The sequence below is a fragment of the Oncorhynchus keta genome, chromosome 5 (genome assembly GCF_023373465.1).
Source record: "Oncorhynchus keta strain PuntledgeMale-10-30-2019 chromosome 5, Oket_V2, whole genome shotgun sequence".
Taxonomy (NCBI): domain Eukaryota; kingdom Metazoa; phylum Chordata; class Actinopteri; order Salmoniformes; family Salmonidae; genus Oncorhynchus; species Oncorhynchus keta.
The window spans coordinates 7567538-7582124 of NC_068425.1; the positions used below are offsets into that span (position 1 = coordinate 7567538).

At 43.5% G+C, this 14587-nt stretch overlaps 1 protein-coding gene across 1 annotated transcript; it reads left to right on the plus strand.

Moving 5' to 3' along the window:
- The first annotated feature begins 3773 nt into the window (after positions 1–3773).
- Positions 3774–14127, plus strand: LOC118384415 (26S proteasome non-ATPase regulatory subunit 3-like). The gene is made up of 12 exons (XM_035770933.2): positions 3774–3922; positions 4019–4183; positions 4852–5042; positions 5242–5379; positions 5572–5708; positions 5868–6058; positions 6489–6592; positions 7197–7311; positions 7393–7512; positions 7650–7753; positions 9243–9449; positions 11579–14127. Exons 2-12 carry the CDS (start codon positions 4024–4026, stop codon positions 11654–11656), a joined length of 1545 nt encoding a protein of 514 aa, XP_035626826.1. The 5' UTR covers positions 3774–3922; positions 4019–4023; the 3' UTR covers positions 11657–14127.
- The last annotated feature ends 460 nt before the right edge of the window (positions 14128–14587 follow it).

Consider the following 14587-nt stretch of genomic DNA (forward strand, 5'->3'; position numbering starts at 1 on the left):
TGTCTCTGATTCTCTGTCTCTGTCCTGTCGCTGTTACTCTGTCCCTGTCTCTGATTCTCTGTCCCTGTCTCTGTTTCTCTGTCGCTGTTACTCTGTCCCTGTCTCTGATTCTCTGTCCCTGTCTCTGTTTCTCTGTCCCTGTCTGTCCTGTCCCTGTCTCTGTTTCTCTGTCGCTGTTACTCTGTCCCTGTCTCTGATTCTCTGTCCCTGTCTCTGTTTCTCTGTCTCTGTTTCTCTGTCCCTGTCTCTGATTCTCTGTCCCTGTCTCTGTTTCTCTGTCCCTGTCTCTGATTCTCTGTCTCTGATTCTCTGTCCCTGTCTCTGATTCTCTGTCTCTGTCCTGTGTCTGTTTCTCTGTCTGTCCCTGTCTCTGATTCTCTGATTCTCTGTCCTGTCCCTGTCTCTGTCTCTGTTCTGTTTCTCTGTCTGTCTCTGTCCTGTCTCTGTTTCTCTGTCGCTGTTACTCTGTCCCTGTCTCTGATTCTCTGTCCCTGTCTCTGTTTCTCTGTCCCTGTCTCTGATTCTCTGTCCCTGTCTCTGTTTCTCTGTCTCTGTCCTGTGTCTGTTTCTCTGTCTCTGTCCCTGTCTCTGTTTCTCTGTCGCTGTTACTCTGTCCCTGTCTCTGATTCTCTGTCCCTGTCTCTGTTTCTCTGTCGCTGTTACTCTGTCCCTGTCTCTGATTCTCTGTCGCTGTTACTCTGTCCTTGTCTCTGATTCTCTGTCCCTGTCTCTGTTTCTCTGTCCCTGTCTCTGTTTCTCTGTCTCTGTCCTGTGTCTGTTTCTCTGTCTCTGTCCTGTGTCTGTTTCTCTGTCTCTGTCCTGTCTCTGTCTGATTCTCTGTCTCTGTCTGTTACTCTGTCCCAGTCTCTGTCTGTCTGTCTACTCTGTCCCTGTCTCTGTTTCTCTGTCGCTGTTACTCTGTCCCTGTCTCTGATTCTGTCCCTGTCTCTGTTTCTTCTCTGTCCTGTCTCTGTTTCTCTGTCCCTGTCTCTGATTCTGTCCCTGTCTCTGTTTCTCTGTCTCTGTCCTGTGTCTGTTTCTCTGTCGCTGTTACTCTGTCCCTGTCTCTGTTCTCTGTCTCTCTCTGTTCTCTGTCCCTGTCTCTGATTCTGTTCTCTCTGTCCTGTCCTGTCTCTGTCTCTGTCTTCTCTGTCGCTGTTACTCTGTCCCTGTCTCTGATTCTCTGTCTCTGTCCCTGTCTCTGTTTCTCTGTCTCTGTCCCTGTCTCTGTTTCTCTGTCTCTGTCTGTCTCTGTCCCTGTCTCTGTTTCTCTGTCTCTGTCCTGTGTCTGTTTCTCTGTCGCTGTTACTCTGTCCCTGTCTCTGATTCTCTGTCCCTGTCTCTGATTCTCTGTCCCTGTCTCTGTTTCTCTGTCTCTGTCCTGTGTCTGTTTCTCTGTCGCTGTTACTCTGTCCCTGTCTCTGATTCTCTGTCCCTGTCTCTGTTTCTCTGTCTCTGTCCTGTCGCTGTTACTCTGTCCCTGTCTCAAATTCTCTGTCCCTGCCCCACTTGTTGTTGTCATTGACTTGAATGACAGATGTCACACACCTTTCTGAACACCTCACTCTTCTTTTTTTTATTGGCCATGTAAAACATTTTCCCAAGGTGCCTGTAGTCCACCTCCTCCTGCGATGGCCCATCTACTGCCACCCTGCAACACATATCCAGCTAGAGGTATTTTAGTCTGTTCCTTTGGGGTGTCTTGACCTATTGAAAATACAAAGTGCAGGAATGTAGAAAGGGACAGAGAGAGGGACAGCATTCATTTAATCTATTTGTCGTTTCGTGGTTCTGTAAAAACATACAATTATATTGTTTACATTAAAAAGCTCTAATTGAATTTATTATGTAACCAGAGCTGTCACATTAAGATTTGCATATACAGCGAGGGATAAAAAGTAGTTGATCCCCTGCTGATTCTGTACATTTGCCCACAGACAAAGAAATGATCAGTCTATAATTTTAATGGTAGGTAAATTTGAACAGTAAGAGACAGAATAACAACAACAAAAAAATCCAGAAAAACACATGTCAAAAATGTTTTAAATTGATTTGCACAAGGTGCACCTGTGTAATGATCATGCTGTATAATCAGTTTCTTGATATGCCACACCTGTCAGGTGGATTGATTATTTTGTAAATGAGAAATGATCTCGAACAGGGATGTAAACAACATTTTAGAGAAATCAGCTCTTTGTACATATGGGACATTTTTGGGATCTTTTATTTCAGCTCAACTTTACATGTTGTGTTGACTATTTTTTTTGTATATACAGAGTTGAGTAGTAGAAGAAGGCTCATTAATTGTACAGACAAAAAAAATCAAACTAGCAAGTATAACTGAAACTGAGAAGTGTGATGACATTATCTTTCAATAATGACACATGATGTTGTAAACACATTCCCGATACAAATAATGAATAATATCCAAATGTTCAAAATGCATATATATCGTTATAAGTTGCAAGGGTTCACAATTATTATCAAATGGTCAAATTATGAAAGACCGTCCTAAAGACATGCGAGGGAAAACAATGTCAACAATTCAAAAATGCAAATGACATAAGTGACATATTCTCATATTGTTGAACAGGTAGTGGGTCTCCCATTCTGCAGTCTGTTTAGGTACACACACCCTTTCTTCACATACAACACCCACAACATTCATATTGGATCCTATGCCACTCTGGGCTTGTGTGGGTGGAACAGGCTTTGGTTTGTGAACCTCTGTCTGTGTGAGATCGCATGTCCCCTTGTTATTGGAGAGAGAGCCACGCGGTGGCAGGAGATGGCACAGCATGGGACGGGATCTCGATCGCTGCATCGCCCCCCCCACTACCTCCCCCACCATCCTCCCAGCCTTTGATCTGTCTCTCATTACTCTGCTGGCATGCTAGCACTTTCTCAATTTCCATGGTAACGGCTCATTCTTGTTTACCCCCTTGTGAAAACAATACCTGATCTATCCTCTCTGTTTTCTCTTTCAAGACTGTGAAGGGAGTTGTGATTATTTGCCTTTGGTTCGGTATCTTTACAGTAGATGTGTGTGGCATGTGAACATCATACTGTTCAGATGATCAAAGAAATTATGTTGAAATAGCAATCAGTGTAATTACTGTATGTGTGCGCCTAAGCTTATTCAATGGTCATAAACGTTGTGAGTGGATTGGCTCACAAAGTAAATAATCCCACTAATGATGTATACTGATCAAAAATATAAATGCGTTGGTCCCATTTTTCATGAGCTGATGAGTATTTCTGTCTGTAATAAAGCCCTTTTTTGGGGAGAGAAAAAATAATCATTCTGATTGGCTGGGCCTGGCTCCCCAGTGGATGGACCTGGCTCCCAAGTGGGTGGGCCTATGCCCTCGCAGGCCTACCCATGGCTGTGCCCTTGCCCAATCGTGAAATCCGTAGATTAGAGCCTAAGGAATGTATTTCAATTGACTGATGTCATTCTATGAACTGTAACTCAGTAAAACCTTTAAATTGTTGCATGTTACATTTATATTTTTGTTCAGTATACACGTGTCAATGTGAGAAATGGACTTCATATAAACGACCACATAGGCTACAACTCTGCAAAAACACTGTAGGTTTGTTTACAAGACATCATTGAATTCATCACAGCTCGCCATAAATTGTTTGGATTATTTAAGGAAGATGAGTGGAGCCCTAAAAATATGCGATTTCTCTCTCAATTGGATTAAGAATATGATTGTTGTTACCAGATCTCCCTGTTTTATACCTACATCAAAACAACAATTCGTACTAAAAGTAGCGTTACGTTGAAAAGTATCACTTTCATCAGCTATCTATTACTTTTGACTGCTCGATATTGTCAGGATCAACTAGTATGGTTTGTCCCCATAATCCTTTGCGCGTCACAATAGTTGCCAGTCATTCTGCCGACGAGACGAATGTGAGTGTTGAATGGAGTCAATTAAATGTGAATTCTACGTAGTTTATTTTGACATATCTTATTCATAGTTACGTTTACTTGCACGTTTCATTTCAGACAGTATGAAAGAGACAACAGCCAAGAGACGCGAGAAATCCAAGGACGCCAAAGCTGATAAACAGAAGGATGCGGGCCCCGAGCCGCAGGATGTGGAGATGCCGGAGGAAGACTCTGCTACTGCAGAGAAGAAACCCAAGGAACTTGATACCCTCACACTTGAAGGTAGCTTAGCTAGATGGTTAGCTGAGCTATAACAGAAATGCTGAAAAGGATACATTCAAACGTAATGTCAGATACTGAATATTGCAACTGCTTCGTGTTTTTGCTACCAACTGTACTTAATGTTAGTTAGCTAGTTAGCGTTAGCAAGCAGTTGTTAGCCAATGTAACTAGCCAACGTTAGATTATTTGCCCGGTTTAAATGGCAATATTTTGTTCAACTGTAGTTATACTGGAAGAATAGTTTGCTGACCTAGTTAGTCTGCTTACTATATGGTCTGACTAACTGCGTTAACGCAGGTCTGACTTGTATTCACTCGCTGTAGTAGTAACGTTAACTAGCTAGGTAGCTAGCTTTAGTTAGTAGCTAGCTGGGTATCTAACAAAAACAAAACCTCCTAGTCATAGCTAGCCAGCTAGTGAATTAATCAGTTTGCTAACAATGTTTACTTCAATGTGTGTCAGTTGGAAATCACTACTGTTAAAGCATTACTTTTATTTTTGTATCTCCAATTGTCGCTACCTAGCTTGCCATGTCAGTAACTACATTGTATTTTAAATTATTTTAAGTTTTGAGATGAGTGAAAGAACTGACATTAGGTGTCAGATGTTTTTGTATCACTCTATCATAAGTCTCTCCTTATGACCTTACTCCCCCTCTCCCTTTGCAGACATCAAGGAGCATGTAAAGCAGATAGAGAAGGCCGTGTCGGGCAAGGAGCCTCGCTTTGTGCTGAGGGCCTTGCGTGCCCTGCCCTCCACCAGCCGCCGCCTCAACCCCAACGTGCTGCACAAGGCTGTGTCTGGCTTCTACACCTCCAATGCCGCCGGCAAGGAGTTCCTACTCAGCTTCCTGGAGGAGGTACAATGAGCACAGATAGTATCAGATAGAAAATACTCTGGTACTACTATTACTATTGCTGAGAAACCTTGGCTATAAACTATTTATTACTCATGGCCTTTTTCGCTCTGTCTCCTTTGGTCACTTTCTGTCCGGTTCCGTCTTTCCTTTTCCCTCCTCTACCCACACCCTCTCCCCTCCATCTATTGCATCCATCCAGCCCATGGACACCGAGGGAGATGTCCAGTTCAGGCCCCGTACAGGAAAGGCAGCTGCCACCCCCCTGATCCCTGAGGCGGAGGCCTACCTGCAGCTGCTCCTGGTGGTTTACCTCACCAACAACAAACGCTACACAGAGGTGGGCTGACTGAGCTCACAGGCGCTCTCTCTCTCATGCATGCACAGTGCATATTTATATTGGATTGAGCTCTGATTTCTCTTTGGTTTTACATTGCTCACCATCATACCATAGTCCTTAGAAATAAGTTATGACTGGGTCAATGCCCGACTGCCTGTCTTGGTCGTTAGCTTCTCACTTTTCTCTCTGTAGGCCCAGAAGGTGTCAGACGAGCTCTTGCAGAAGATCGGCCCTCAGAACCGGCGTGCTCTGGACCTGGTGGCTGCTAAGTGTTACTACTACCACTCCCGCGTCTACGAGTTCCTCAACCAACTGGACACCGTGCGTAGGTAAGCCCACCAATACTTTCACTGACTTTTAGTTTTTTCTGACTTAAACAGATGGGGAAAAATTGAATTTATTTCAAAAGGCAATAGGCCAGTTTGGAACCTGTCAATATGTAATGCCTTTGATCGATTTTTAAACAAATTAAAACCCTTCTTGCACAGTTTCCTGCACACGCGCCTGAGGACAGCCACCTTGCGGCACGACGCCGACGGCCAGGCCACGCTGCTCAACCTGCTGCTGAGGAACTACCTGCAGTACAACCTGTACGACCAGGCTGAGAAGCTGGTGTCCAAGTCGGTCTTCCCCGAGCTGGCCAACAACAACGAGTGGGCCCGCTACCTCTACTATACAGGTGAGGGGGAGGAGCCCTGAGCATACCAATTTCTGTTGAAATAAAGCATCACCTGTGATAAAACTGTAAACATTTTATTATTTGACGACATCAGAAGTTTAGTTTAATCACATTCAATTGAATTATCAGGCCACTATGCCTCTACAGATTTTCAAGTGACTATAAAAAACCTCCTCAGAATATGAATTAATTTGTAGTTATGGCCTTAGTTTGAAGTTATTCATACTTTTACTTTTGATACTTATGTAGATTTTAGCAATTACATTTACCTTTGAGAAGTAATTAAGTATATTTAAAACCAAATACTTTTACTCAAGTAGGTTTTTACTGGGTGACTTTTACTTGAGTAATTTTCTATTAAGGTATCTTTACTTTTACTAAACTATGACAATCGGGTACTTTTTCCACCACTGCTCAATCGCCCCTCCAGGTCGTATCAAGGCTATCCAGCTGGAATACACAGAGGCCAGGAGGACCCTGACCAACGCCTTGAGAAAGGCCCCCCAACACACAGCTGTGGGCTTCAAACAGACAGTCAGTACACACGACATGCAGTTTTTCCCTAAGTGCAATTATTACATTTCACTCTTATCCAGAGCGACTTATGGAAGCAATTTGGATTAAGAACCTTGCTCAAGGGCATAGCCGATAGATTTTTCACCGTCACACGCATTTGAAATGGCGACCTTTTGGTTACTAGTCCAACTCTATTAACCACTAGGCTACCTTAAGTGTATTTTTTAAATTATATAAAAATTTAAAAAAGGTTTTACGGTTGTTGCTCAAACTTAATTTATATAGCACATTTCTTACAGGGGGTGATGCATTTCTTTTTTTTAATATATAATATTTAGTTTTACATTTTTCCTAATTTTCTTTCTCTCCTTCATACACAAACCTATACACACAAACAACAACTTAGATGCATGCAATATCATCTCATCTGCCAAGACCCGCATGCTCACCCCCCCACCCCGAAGGCCTGCATTATTGGCTTAAAATTGTATCAATTTGTTTTTCTCAGTCACTAATGCTATTTCAATATTTTAAATAATAATTTAGCAGATACATATCAAAGGGCTTAACAAATAAAATGGCCCACAATTTCTTTTGGTTCACATCTCTCTATCCCTATCAGGTCCACAAGTTGCTGATTGTGGTGGAGCTGTTGCTTGGGGAGATCCCAGACAGGCTGCAGTTCCGCCAGGCTCCACTGAAGAGATCCCTCGCGCCCTATTTCCTGCTCACCCAGGGTAAGTTGTCGGAAAGCTGGGTCATGAGAATGCATTTTAAGTGTGAGTAAGATTTCAACCCTGGTCTCTGTTCCCACACAGCTGTCAGGACGGGTAACCTGGCCAAGTTCAACCAGGCCCTGGATCAGTTTGGAGAGAAGTTCCAGGCAGACGGCACCTACACCTTGATCATCCGCCTGCGACACAATGTCATCAAGACAGGTCAGTGACCAGGCCTTTCACTTCGGGCTCTTCCACATTCTCAGATGGCTTCCTCTTCTTTTTAAGTGTTTGGTCATGGCTCTTCTTTTTTAATACCTGAATGACTTGTTGATATTTAAAACCATCTCTCCCTGTAGGTGTGCGTATGATCAGCCTGTCATACTCTCGTATATCCCTGGCAGACATCGCTCAGAAGCTGCAGCTGGACAGTCCAGAGGATGCTGAGTTCATAGTGGCCAAGGTAACATGACATACTACAGCCATACTCAGTTGGTGGACCTTTATCCGAACCCAGATTGGGGTCAACACGGTCTAGGGGCGTGGATCAGAAAACCAGTCAGTATCTGATGTGACCATTTGCCTCATGCAGTGCGACACATGTCCTTCGCATACAGTTGATCAGGCTGTTGATTTTGGCTTGTGGAATGTTGTCCCACTCCTCTTCAATGGCTGTGCGAAGTGGCTGGGTCTTGATGGGAACTGGATCACGCTCTCATGCATGTCAATCCACAACATCCCAAACATGCTCAATGGGTGACGTGTCTGAGTATGCAGGCTATGGAGGAACTGGGACATTTTCAGCTTCCAGGAATTGTGTACAGATTCTTGCGACATGGCATTTTCATGATTTAAAAATGAGGTGATTGCGGCGCATGAATGGCACAACAATGGGCCTTAGGATCTCATCACGGTATCTCTGGGCATTCAAATTGACATCGATAAAATGCAATTGTGTTTGTTGTCCGTAGCTTATGCCTGCCCATACCATAATCCCACCGCCACCATGGGGCGTTCTCTTCACAACATTGACATCAGCAAACCGCTCGCCCACACGACTCCATACACACTTTCTGCCATCTACTCGGTACAATTGAAACCGGGATTCATCTGTGAAGAGCACACTTCTCCAGCGTGCCAGTGGCCATCGAAGGTGAGCAATTATCCACCGAAGTCTGTTAGGACGCTGAACTGCAGTCAGGTCAAGATCCTGGTGAGGATGACGAGAACGCAATTGAGCTTCCCTGGGACTGTTTCTGACAGTTTGTGCAGAAATTATTTTGCTGTGCATACCCACAGTTTTATCAGCTGCCCGGGTGGCTGGTCTCAGACAATCCCGTAGGTGAAAAAGCAGAGTGTGGAGGTCCTGGGCTGGCGTGGTTACATGTGGACTGCGGTTGTGAGGCCAGTTGGACTGACAAATTCTCTAAAATGATGGAGGCGGCTTATGGTAGAGAAATGAACATTACAGCTCTGCTGGAAATTCCTGTAATCAGCATGCCAGTTGCGCTCTCCCTTAACTTGAGACATGGCTTTGTGCGCTTGTGTAATGATCATGCTGTTTAATAATCAGCTTCTTGATATGCCAAAACTGCCAATAACAGGGATGTAAATAAATTTGCATCACATTTGAGAGAGAGAGAAGCTTTTTGTGCGTATACAAAATGGCTGGGGTCTTTTATTTCAGTTAATGAAACATCAACACTTTTGCGTTTTATATTTTTGTTCAGTGTATATATTGTACCTTTTTACCTTAAGATCATGGTGTATCCCCACCTCCTGCTCTACATCAACTCATGCAAATATTTCCTAACGATCATTAATAGAAAAGCACACCGCTTCTGTGTGGTAAATATGGCATGCAGTCCTCAACTGTCCTAAGCCACAGGTGGTAATGGAAAACCACCTCAGTCTCTTACTGATTTTTCTCTCCTGACATCCCTCTTTTCCAGGCTATCCGTGATGGAGTGATCGAAGCCAGCATCAACCATGAGAAAGGCTATGTTCAGTCTAAAGAGACCATGGATATCTACGGTACCAGGGAGCCCCAGCTGGCCTTCCACCAGAGGATCTCCTTCTGCCTGGACATACACAATATGTCTGTCAAGGCCATGAGGTTTCCACCCAAGGCTTACAACAAGGACCTAGAATCAGCAGAGGTGTGTACCAACCTTGTACTACTCCTTGTATTAGCCCCTGAAATTGACCCTCGTGAGAGTTCTGTTGGTGACGGTAGGAAATGGTTCTTTATATCTGTTCTACTGAACTACCAGAATACTATATTTTACTGTTGTGACCACAAGGGGGTAGTGTAGTCAACTACTTTTTGTCAAATGTTATATTTGGGGCTAGAATTTCAGACTAGATGCATACTATCATTTTAAAATGATTGCTATTTGCAAACTTCGTTTTAAAGATGCACGATGCAGAAATTACTCCGCCATTTTTCTGGTTGCTGAGTCTAATAGTTTGCCTAATTTCAGTTTGAGAATCATTGTACCATCTAAACCACTGAAAAAGATTTTCCATAACCAAAAGTATTATACACTACTCAAAAAAATAAAGGGAACACTTAAACAACACAATGTAACTCCAAGTCAATCACACTTGTGTGAAATCAAACTGTCCACTTAGGAAGCAACACTGATTGAAAATACATTTCACATGCTGTTGTGCAAATGGAATAGACAACAGGTGGAAATTATAGGCAATTAGCAAGACACCCCCAATAAAGGAGTGGTTCTGCAGGTGGTAACCACAGACCACTTCTCAGTTCCTATGCTTCCTGGCTGATGTTTTGGTCACTTTTGAATGCTGGCAGTGCTTTCACTCAAGTGGTAGCATGAGACGGAGTCTACAACCCACACAAGTGGCTCAGGTAGTGCACCTCTTCCAGGATGGCACATCAATGCGAGCTGTGGCAAGAAGGTTTGCTGTGTCTATCAGCGTAGTGTCCAGAGCATGGAGGCCCTACCGGGAGACAGGCCAGTACATCAGGAGGCCGTAGGAGGGCAACAACCCAGCAGCAGGACCGCTACCTCTGCGTTTGTGCAAGGAGGAGCACTGCCAGAGCCCTGCAAAATGACCTCCAGCAGGCCACAAATGTGCATGTGTCTGCTCAAACGGTCAGAAACAGACTCCATGAGGGTGGTATGAGGGCCTGACGTCCGCAGGTGGGGGTTGTTCTTCCAGCCCAACACCGTGCAGGACGTTTGGCATTTGCCAGAGAACAGATTGGCAAATTCGCCACTGGCGCCTTGTGCTCTTCACAGATGAAAGCAGGTTCACACTGAGCACATGTGACAGACGTGACAGAGTCTGGAGACGCCGTGGAGAACGTTATGCTGCCTGCAACATCCTCCAGCATGACCGGTTCGGCGGTGGGTCAGTCATGGTGTGGGGTGGCATTTCTTTGGGGGGCCGCACAGCCCTCCATGTACTCTCCAGAGGTAGCCTGACTGCCATTAGGTACCGAGATGAGATCCTCAGACCCCTTGTGAGACCATATGCTGGTGTGGTTGGCCCTGGGTTCCTCCTAATGCAAGACAATGCTAGACCTCATGTGGCTGGAGTGTGTCAGCAGTTCCTGCAAGAGGAAGGCATTGATGCTATGGACTGGCCTGCCCGTTCCCCAGACCTGAATCCAATTGAGCACATCTGGGACATGTCTCGCTCCATGCACCACAGACTGTCCAGGAGTTGGCGGATGCTTTAATCCAGGTCTGGGAGGAGATCCCTCAGGAGACCATCCGCCATCTCATCAGGAGCATGCCCAGGCTTGTAGGGAGGTCATACAGGCACGTGGAGGCCACACACACTACTGAGCCTCATTTTGACTTGTTTTAAGGACATTACATCAAAGTTGGATCAGCCTGTAGTGTGGTTTTCCACTTTAATTTTGAGTGTGACTCCAAATCCAGACCTCCATGGGTTGATTTCCATTGATAATTTGTGTGATTTTTGTTGTCAGCACATTCAACTATGTAAAGAAAAAAGTATTTAATAAGAATATTTCATTCATTCATATCTAGGATGTGTTATTTTAGTGTTCCCTTTATTTTTTTGAGCAGTGTATTTTCAGCTATTTGAAGCTGATGTACATAACCAAATTTTAAGATTGGGATGCATAGAAATAACACGCACAGAACAGATCTACTGCTTAAACTTGCTTTCAATGAGTGACAGATCTATAACATACATTTCTGTGTGAATTTGGTCAGGTCTCCCAAAAAAGAACCTATTGCAGCTTTAATGTGTTGACATGTTCTTCTGTGTGTTTACATTTCAGGAGCGCAGAGAGCGGGAGCAGCAGGACCTGGAGTTCGCCAAGGAGATGGCCGAAGATGACGACGACAGTTTCCCATGATCCTCTCAGGGGAGCAAGTGCAAAGATGCCTTGACGTTTTTTCCCTTTCTCTCCCCCTCCATCCTCCCTCTTGTAATAGTTGTTTTTGTTTATTTCTCTGCAGGCAAAAGGCCATTATAAAGTTATATATCTATGTTAGCATTCTAACATATAATAAGAACACCTCTATTCAACCCAACCACTGGTCCTCGTTGTCCCTGCTTTTAGACTTTGCGTTTCACTGTTAACTTGCTGGTGGAAGCATTTGGTGTATCTGTACTGAGTTTGAGGCCAGCACACAAATAAACAGTCTTTGTCAATTTAATTTCTAATTTGGGGAACACTAATTTGTACAGTGAATGTCTGGAAAACTAAGAGCTGTTTGGCACAGAGCAGCTTGTATTTGTAAGCTTTTCTGTCAGGAATGATGTTGGGTCCTTGATTTGTTATTCTTGCTGCGCAATGCAATTTAATATCTTGACAGCTGCCCTTTCTAAAATGCATAAATGGAAACTCATATTTCAAAATATCTATTACTTTGTTGGCCCTCTTGAGAACTGCGTGCCATTGAGCTCAACTAGTTAGATTTCTCTGCCTCATTGTTCACAGCTCCTGTTTCTTCCTCTGATTTCTTCATTTAGCGCCCTCTTCCTCCTACCTCAGGGTGCATCCCAATTATCTCTGTTTGTTCAGGAAGTCTGCACTTGTTCCATTCGCTTCATGGATTTTAAAAGAAATGACTGGTATAATACAGTGCATTCGGAAAGTATTCAGACCCCTCATCTTTTTCCACATTTTGTTACGTTGCAGCCTTATTCTATCTCCACACAATGCCCCATAACAAAGCAAAAGCACGTTTTTAGGAAAGGTTGCAAAATTATAAATAAATGGAAATATCACATTTTACTTAAGTATTCTGACCCTTTACTTAGTACTTTGTGAGGCACCTTTCGCATCAATTACAGCCTTGAGTCTTCTTGAGTATTTCGCAACAAGCTTGACAACTGTATTTGGGGAGTTTCTCCCATTCTCTGCACAACCTCTCCAGCTCTGTCAGGTTGGATGGTGAGTGTTACTGCACAGCTATTTTCAGGTTTCTGTGCGCTTAGTGGTGTTGTCCGGAACCTTTGCCCCAGTCGGAGGTCCTGAGTACTCTGTAGCAGGTTTTCATCGATGATCTCTATGTTGCTCTGTTCATCTTTCCCTCGATTCTGACTAGTCTCCCTGTCGTTTCTGAAAAACATTGCCACAGCATGATTCTGCCACCACCATGCTTCACCGTAGGGATAGTGCCAGGTTTCCTCCAGACATGATGCTTTGCATTCAGGCCAAAGGGTTCAGTCTTGGTTTCATCAGACCAGAGAGTCTTGTTTCTCATGGTCTGAGAATCCTTTCGGTGCCTTCTGGTAAACTCCAAGTGGCTGTCATGTCTTTTACTGAGGAGTGGCTTCAGTCTGGTTACTCTACTATAAAGGCCTTATTGGTGGAATGCTGAGGAGATGGCTGTCCTTCTGGAAGGTTCTCACATCTCCACAGAGGAACTTTGGTGCTCTGTCATTGACCATTGGGTTCTTGGTCACCTCCCTGACCAAGGCCCTTCTCCCCAAATAGCTCAGTTTGGCTGGATGGCCAGCTAAGGAATAGTCTTGGTGGTTCCAAAATTTTTCCATTTAAGAATTTGTTCTTGGGGACCTTCAATGCTGCAGGTATGTTTTGGTACACTTCCCCAGATCTGTGCCTCGACACAATCCTGTCTCGGAGCTCTACGGACAATTCCTTCGACCACATGGCTTTGATTTTGCTCTGACATCCATTGTCGTCTGTGGGACCTTTTTATATAGACAGGTGTGTGTGTGTGCCTTTCCAAATCGTGTCCAATCATTTGAATTTACCACAGGTGGACTCGCAAGTTGTGGAAACATCTCAAGGATGATCAATGGAAACAGTCTCATAGCAAAGGGTCTGAATACTTGTGTAAAAGTGTTTTTTAACATATACATTTCTAAACCCCTGTTTTCACTTTGTTATTATGGGGTATTTTGTGTAGATTGAGGAAAACATTTCATTTTATCAGTTTTAGAATAAGGCTGTAATGTAACAATGTGAATGAAGGGAATACTTTCCTGAATGCACTGTGTAAACAAATCATATAATGCATTCATCTACCAGTCATTTCCTGTCAAATTAATGAAGCGAAGTGAACAAATACCCATGCCAACACCAATCCAGTGCTTTTCAATATGTGGAGACTAGTGAATGAGTCATACTTCAGGAGGTGGGAGAGATTATTTGGACACAACCATAGACATACAGTTAAAGGCCCTTTGCAAGGTAAGGTCATTTGTGGAAAGTCAGTTTAATTCGTACACCAATTACCATTGCATCTATGAAAATAAGAAATGTTTGTCTTTGGTAAAGCGTGACAGTAGAACCTTGGTGCATGTTTTTGTCCATTTATCAATTCATTGTATTATAAAAAATGTATTCACCTACTACTGGCTGCTTGTGATCATTTGTCAATGTGTTTTCATTTGTTAAATTAAGATATAGAATTTGATAATACTTCCGAAAGTTGATAGGTTCAAAGTGGACAAGATTTCAAGAGCACAAAATCTAGAGCATCTTGTTTGATTACTCAATCGCTAAGGTGACAATTGAATATGAAAATGTCAAGGTGCTCTGCAAAATGGATTGATCATATTGTCAGGGACCAGTCATAATGATTCATTCAATATTCACGAGTTTATCATTACAGGTAGGCACAACAACTGGAAAAGGCCTAGCCTACATTAGAAAAAATGTTTACCATCAAAAGAAGCATAAAGCGCTATCATGCCAATTCTTGAAGCAATATAGGTTATGCATGAACGGCATGGTAAATGGTACACTAAGACGCTGGGAATGAGGTCAGTTATTGCCTAAGAAAATGATTTGTAGTCAAGAACAGTGAGC

Coding starts and splice junctions, on each gene's coding strand:
- LOC118384415 (XM_035770933.2), top strand. CDS start 4,024: ATGAAAGAGACAACAGCCAAGAGACGCGAGAAATCCAAGGACGCCAAA. Junction 4,184..4,851: donor TGATACCCTCACACTTGAAG/GTAGCTTAGCTA, acceptor CTCCCTTTGCAG/ACATCAAGGAGCATGTAAAG. Junction 7,312..7,392: donor CTATTTCCTGCTCACCCAGG/GTAAGTTGTCGG, acceptor GTTCCCACACAG/CTGTCAGGACGGGTAACCTG.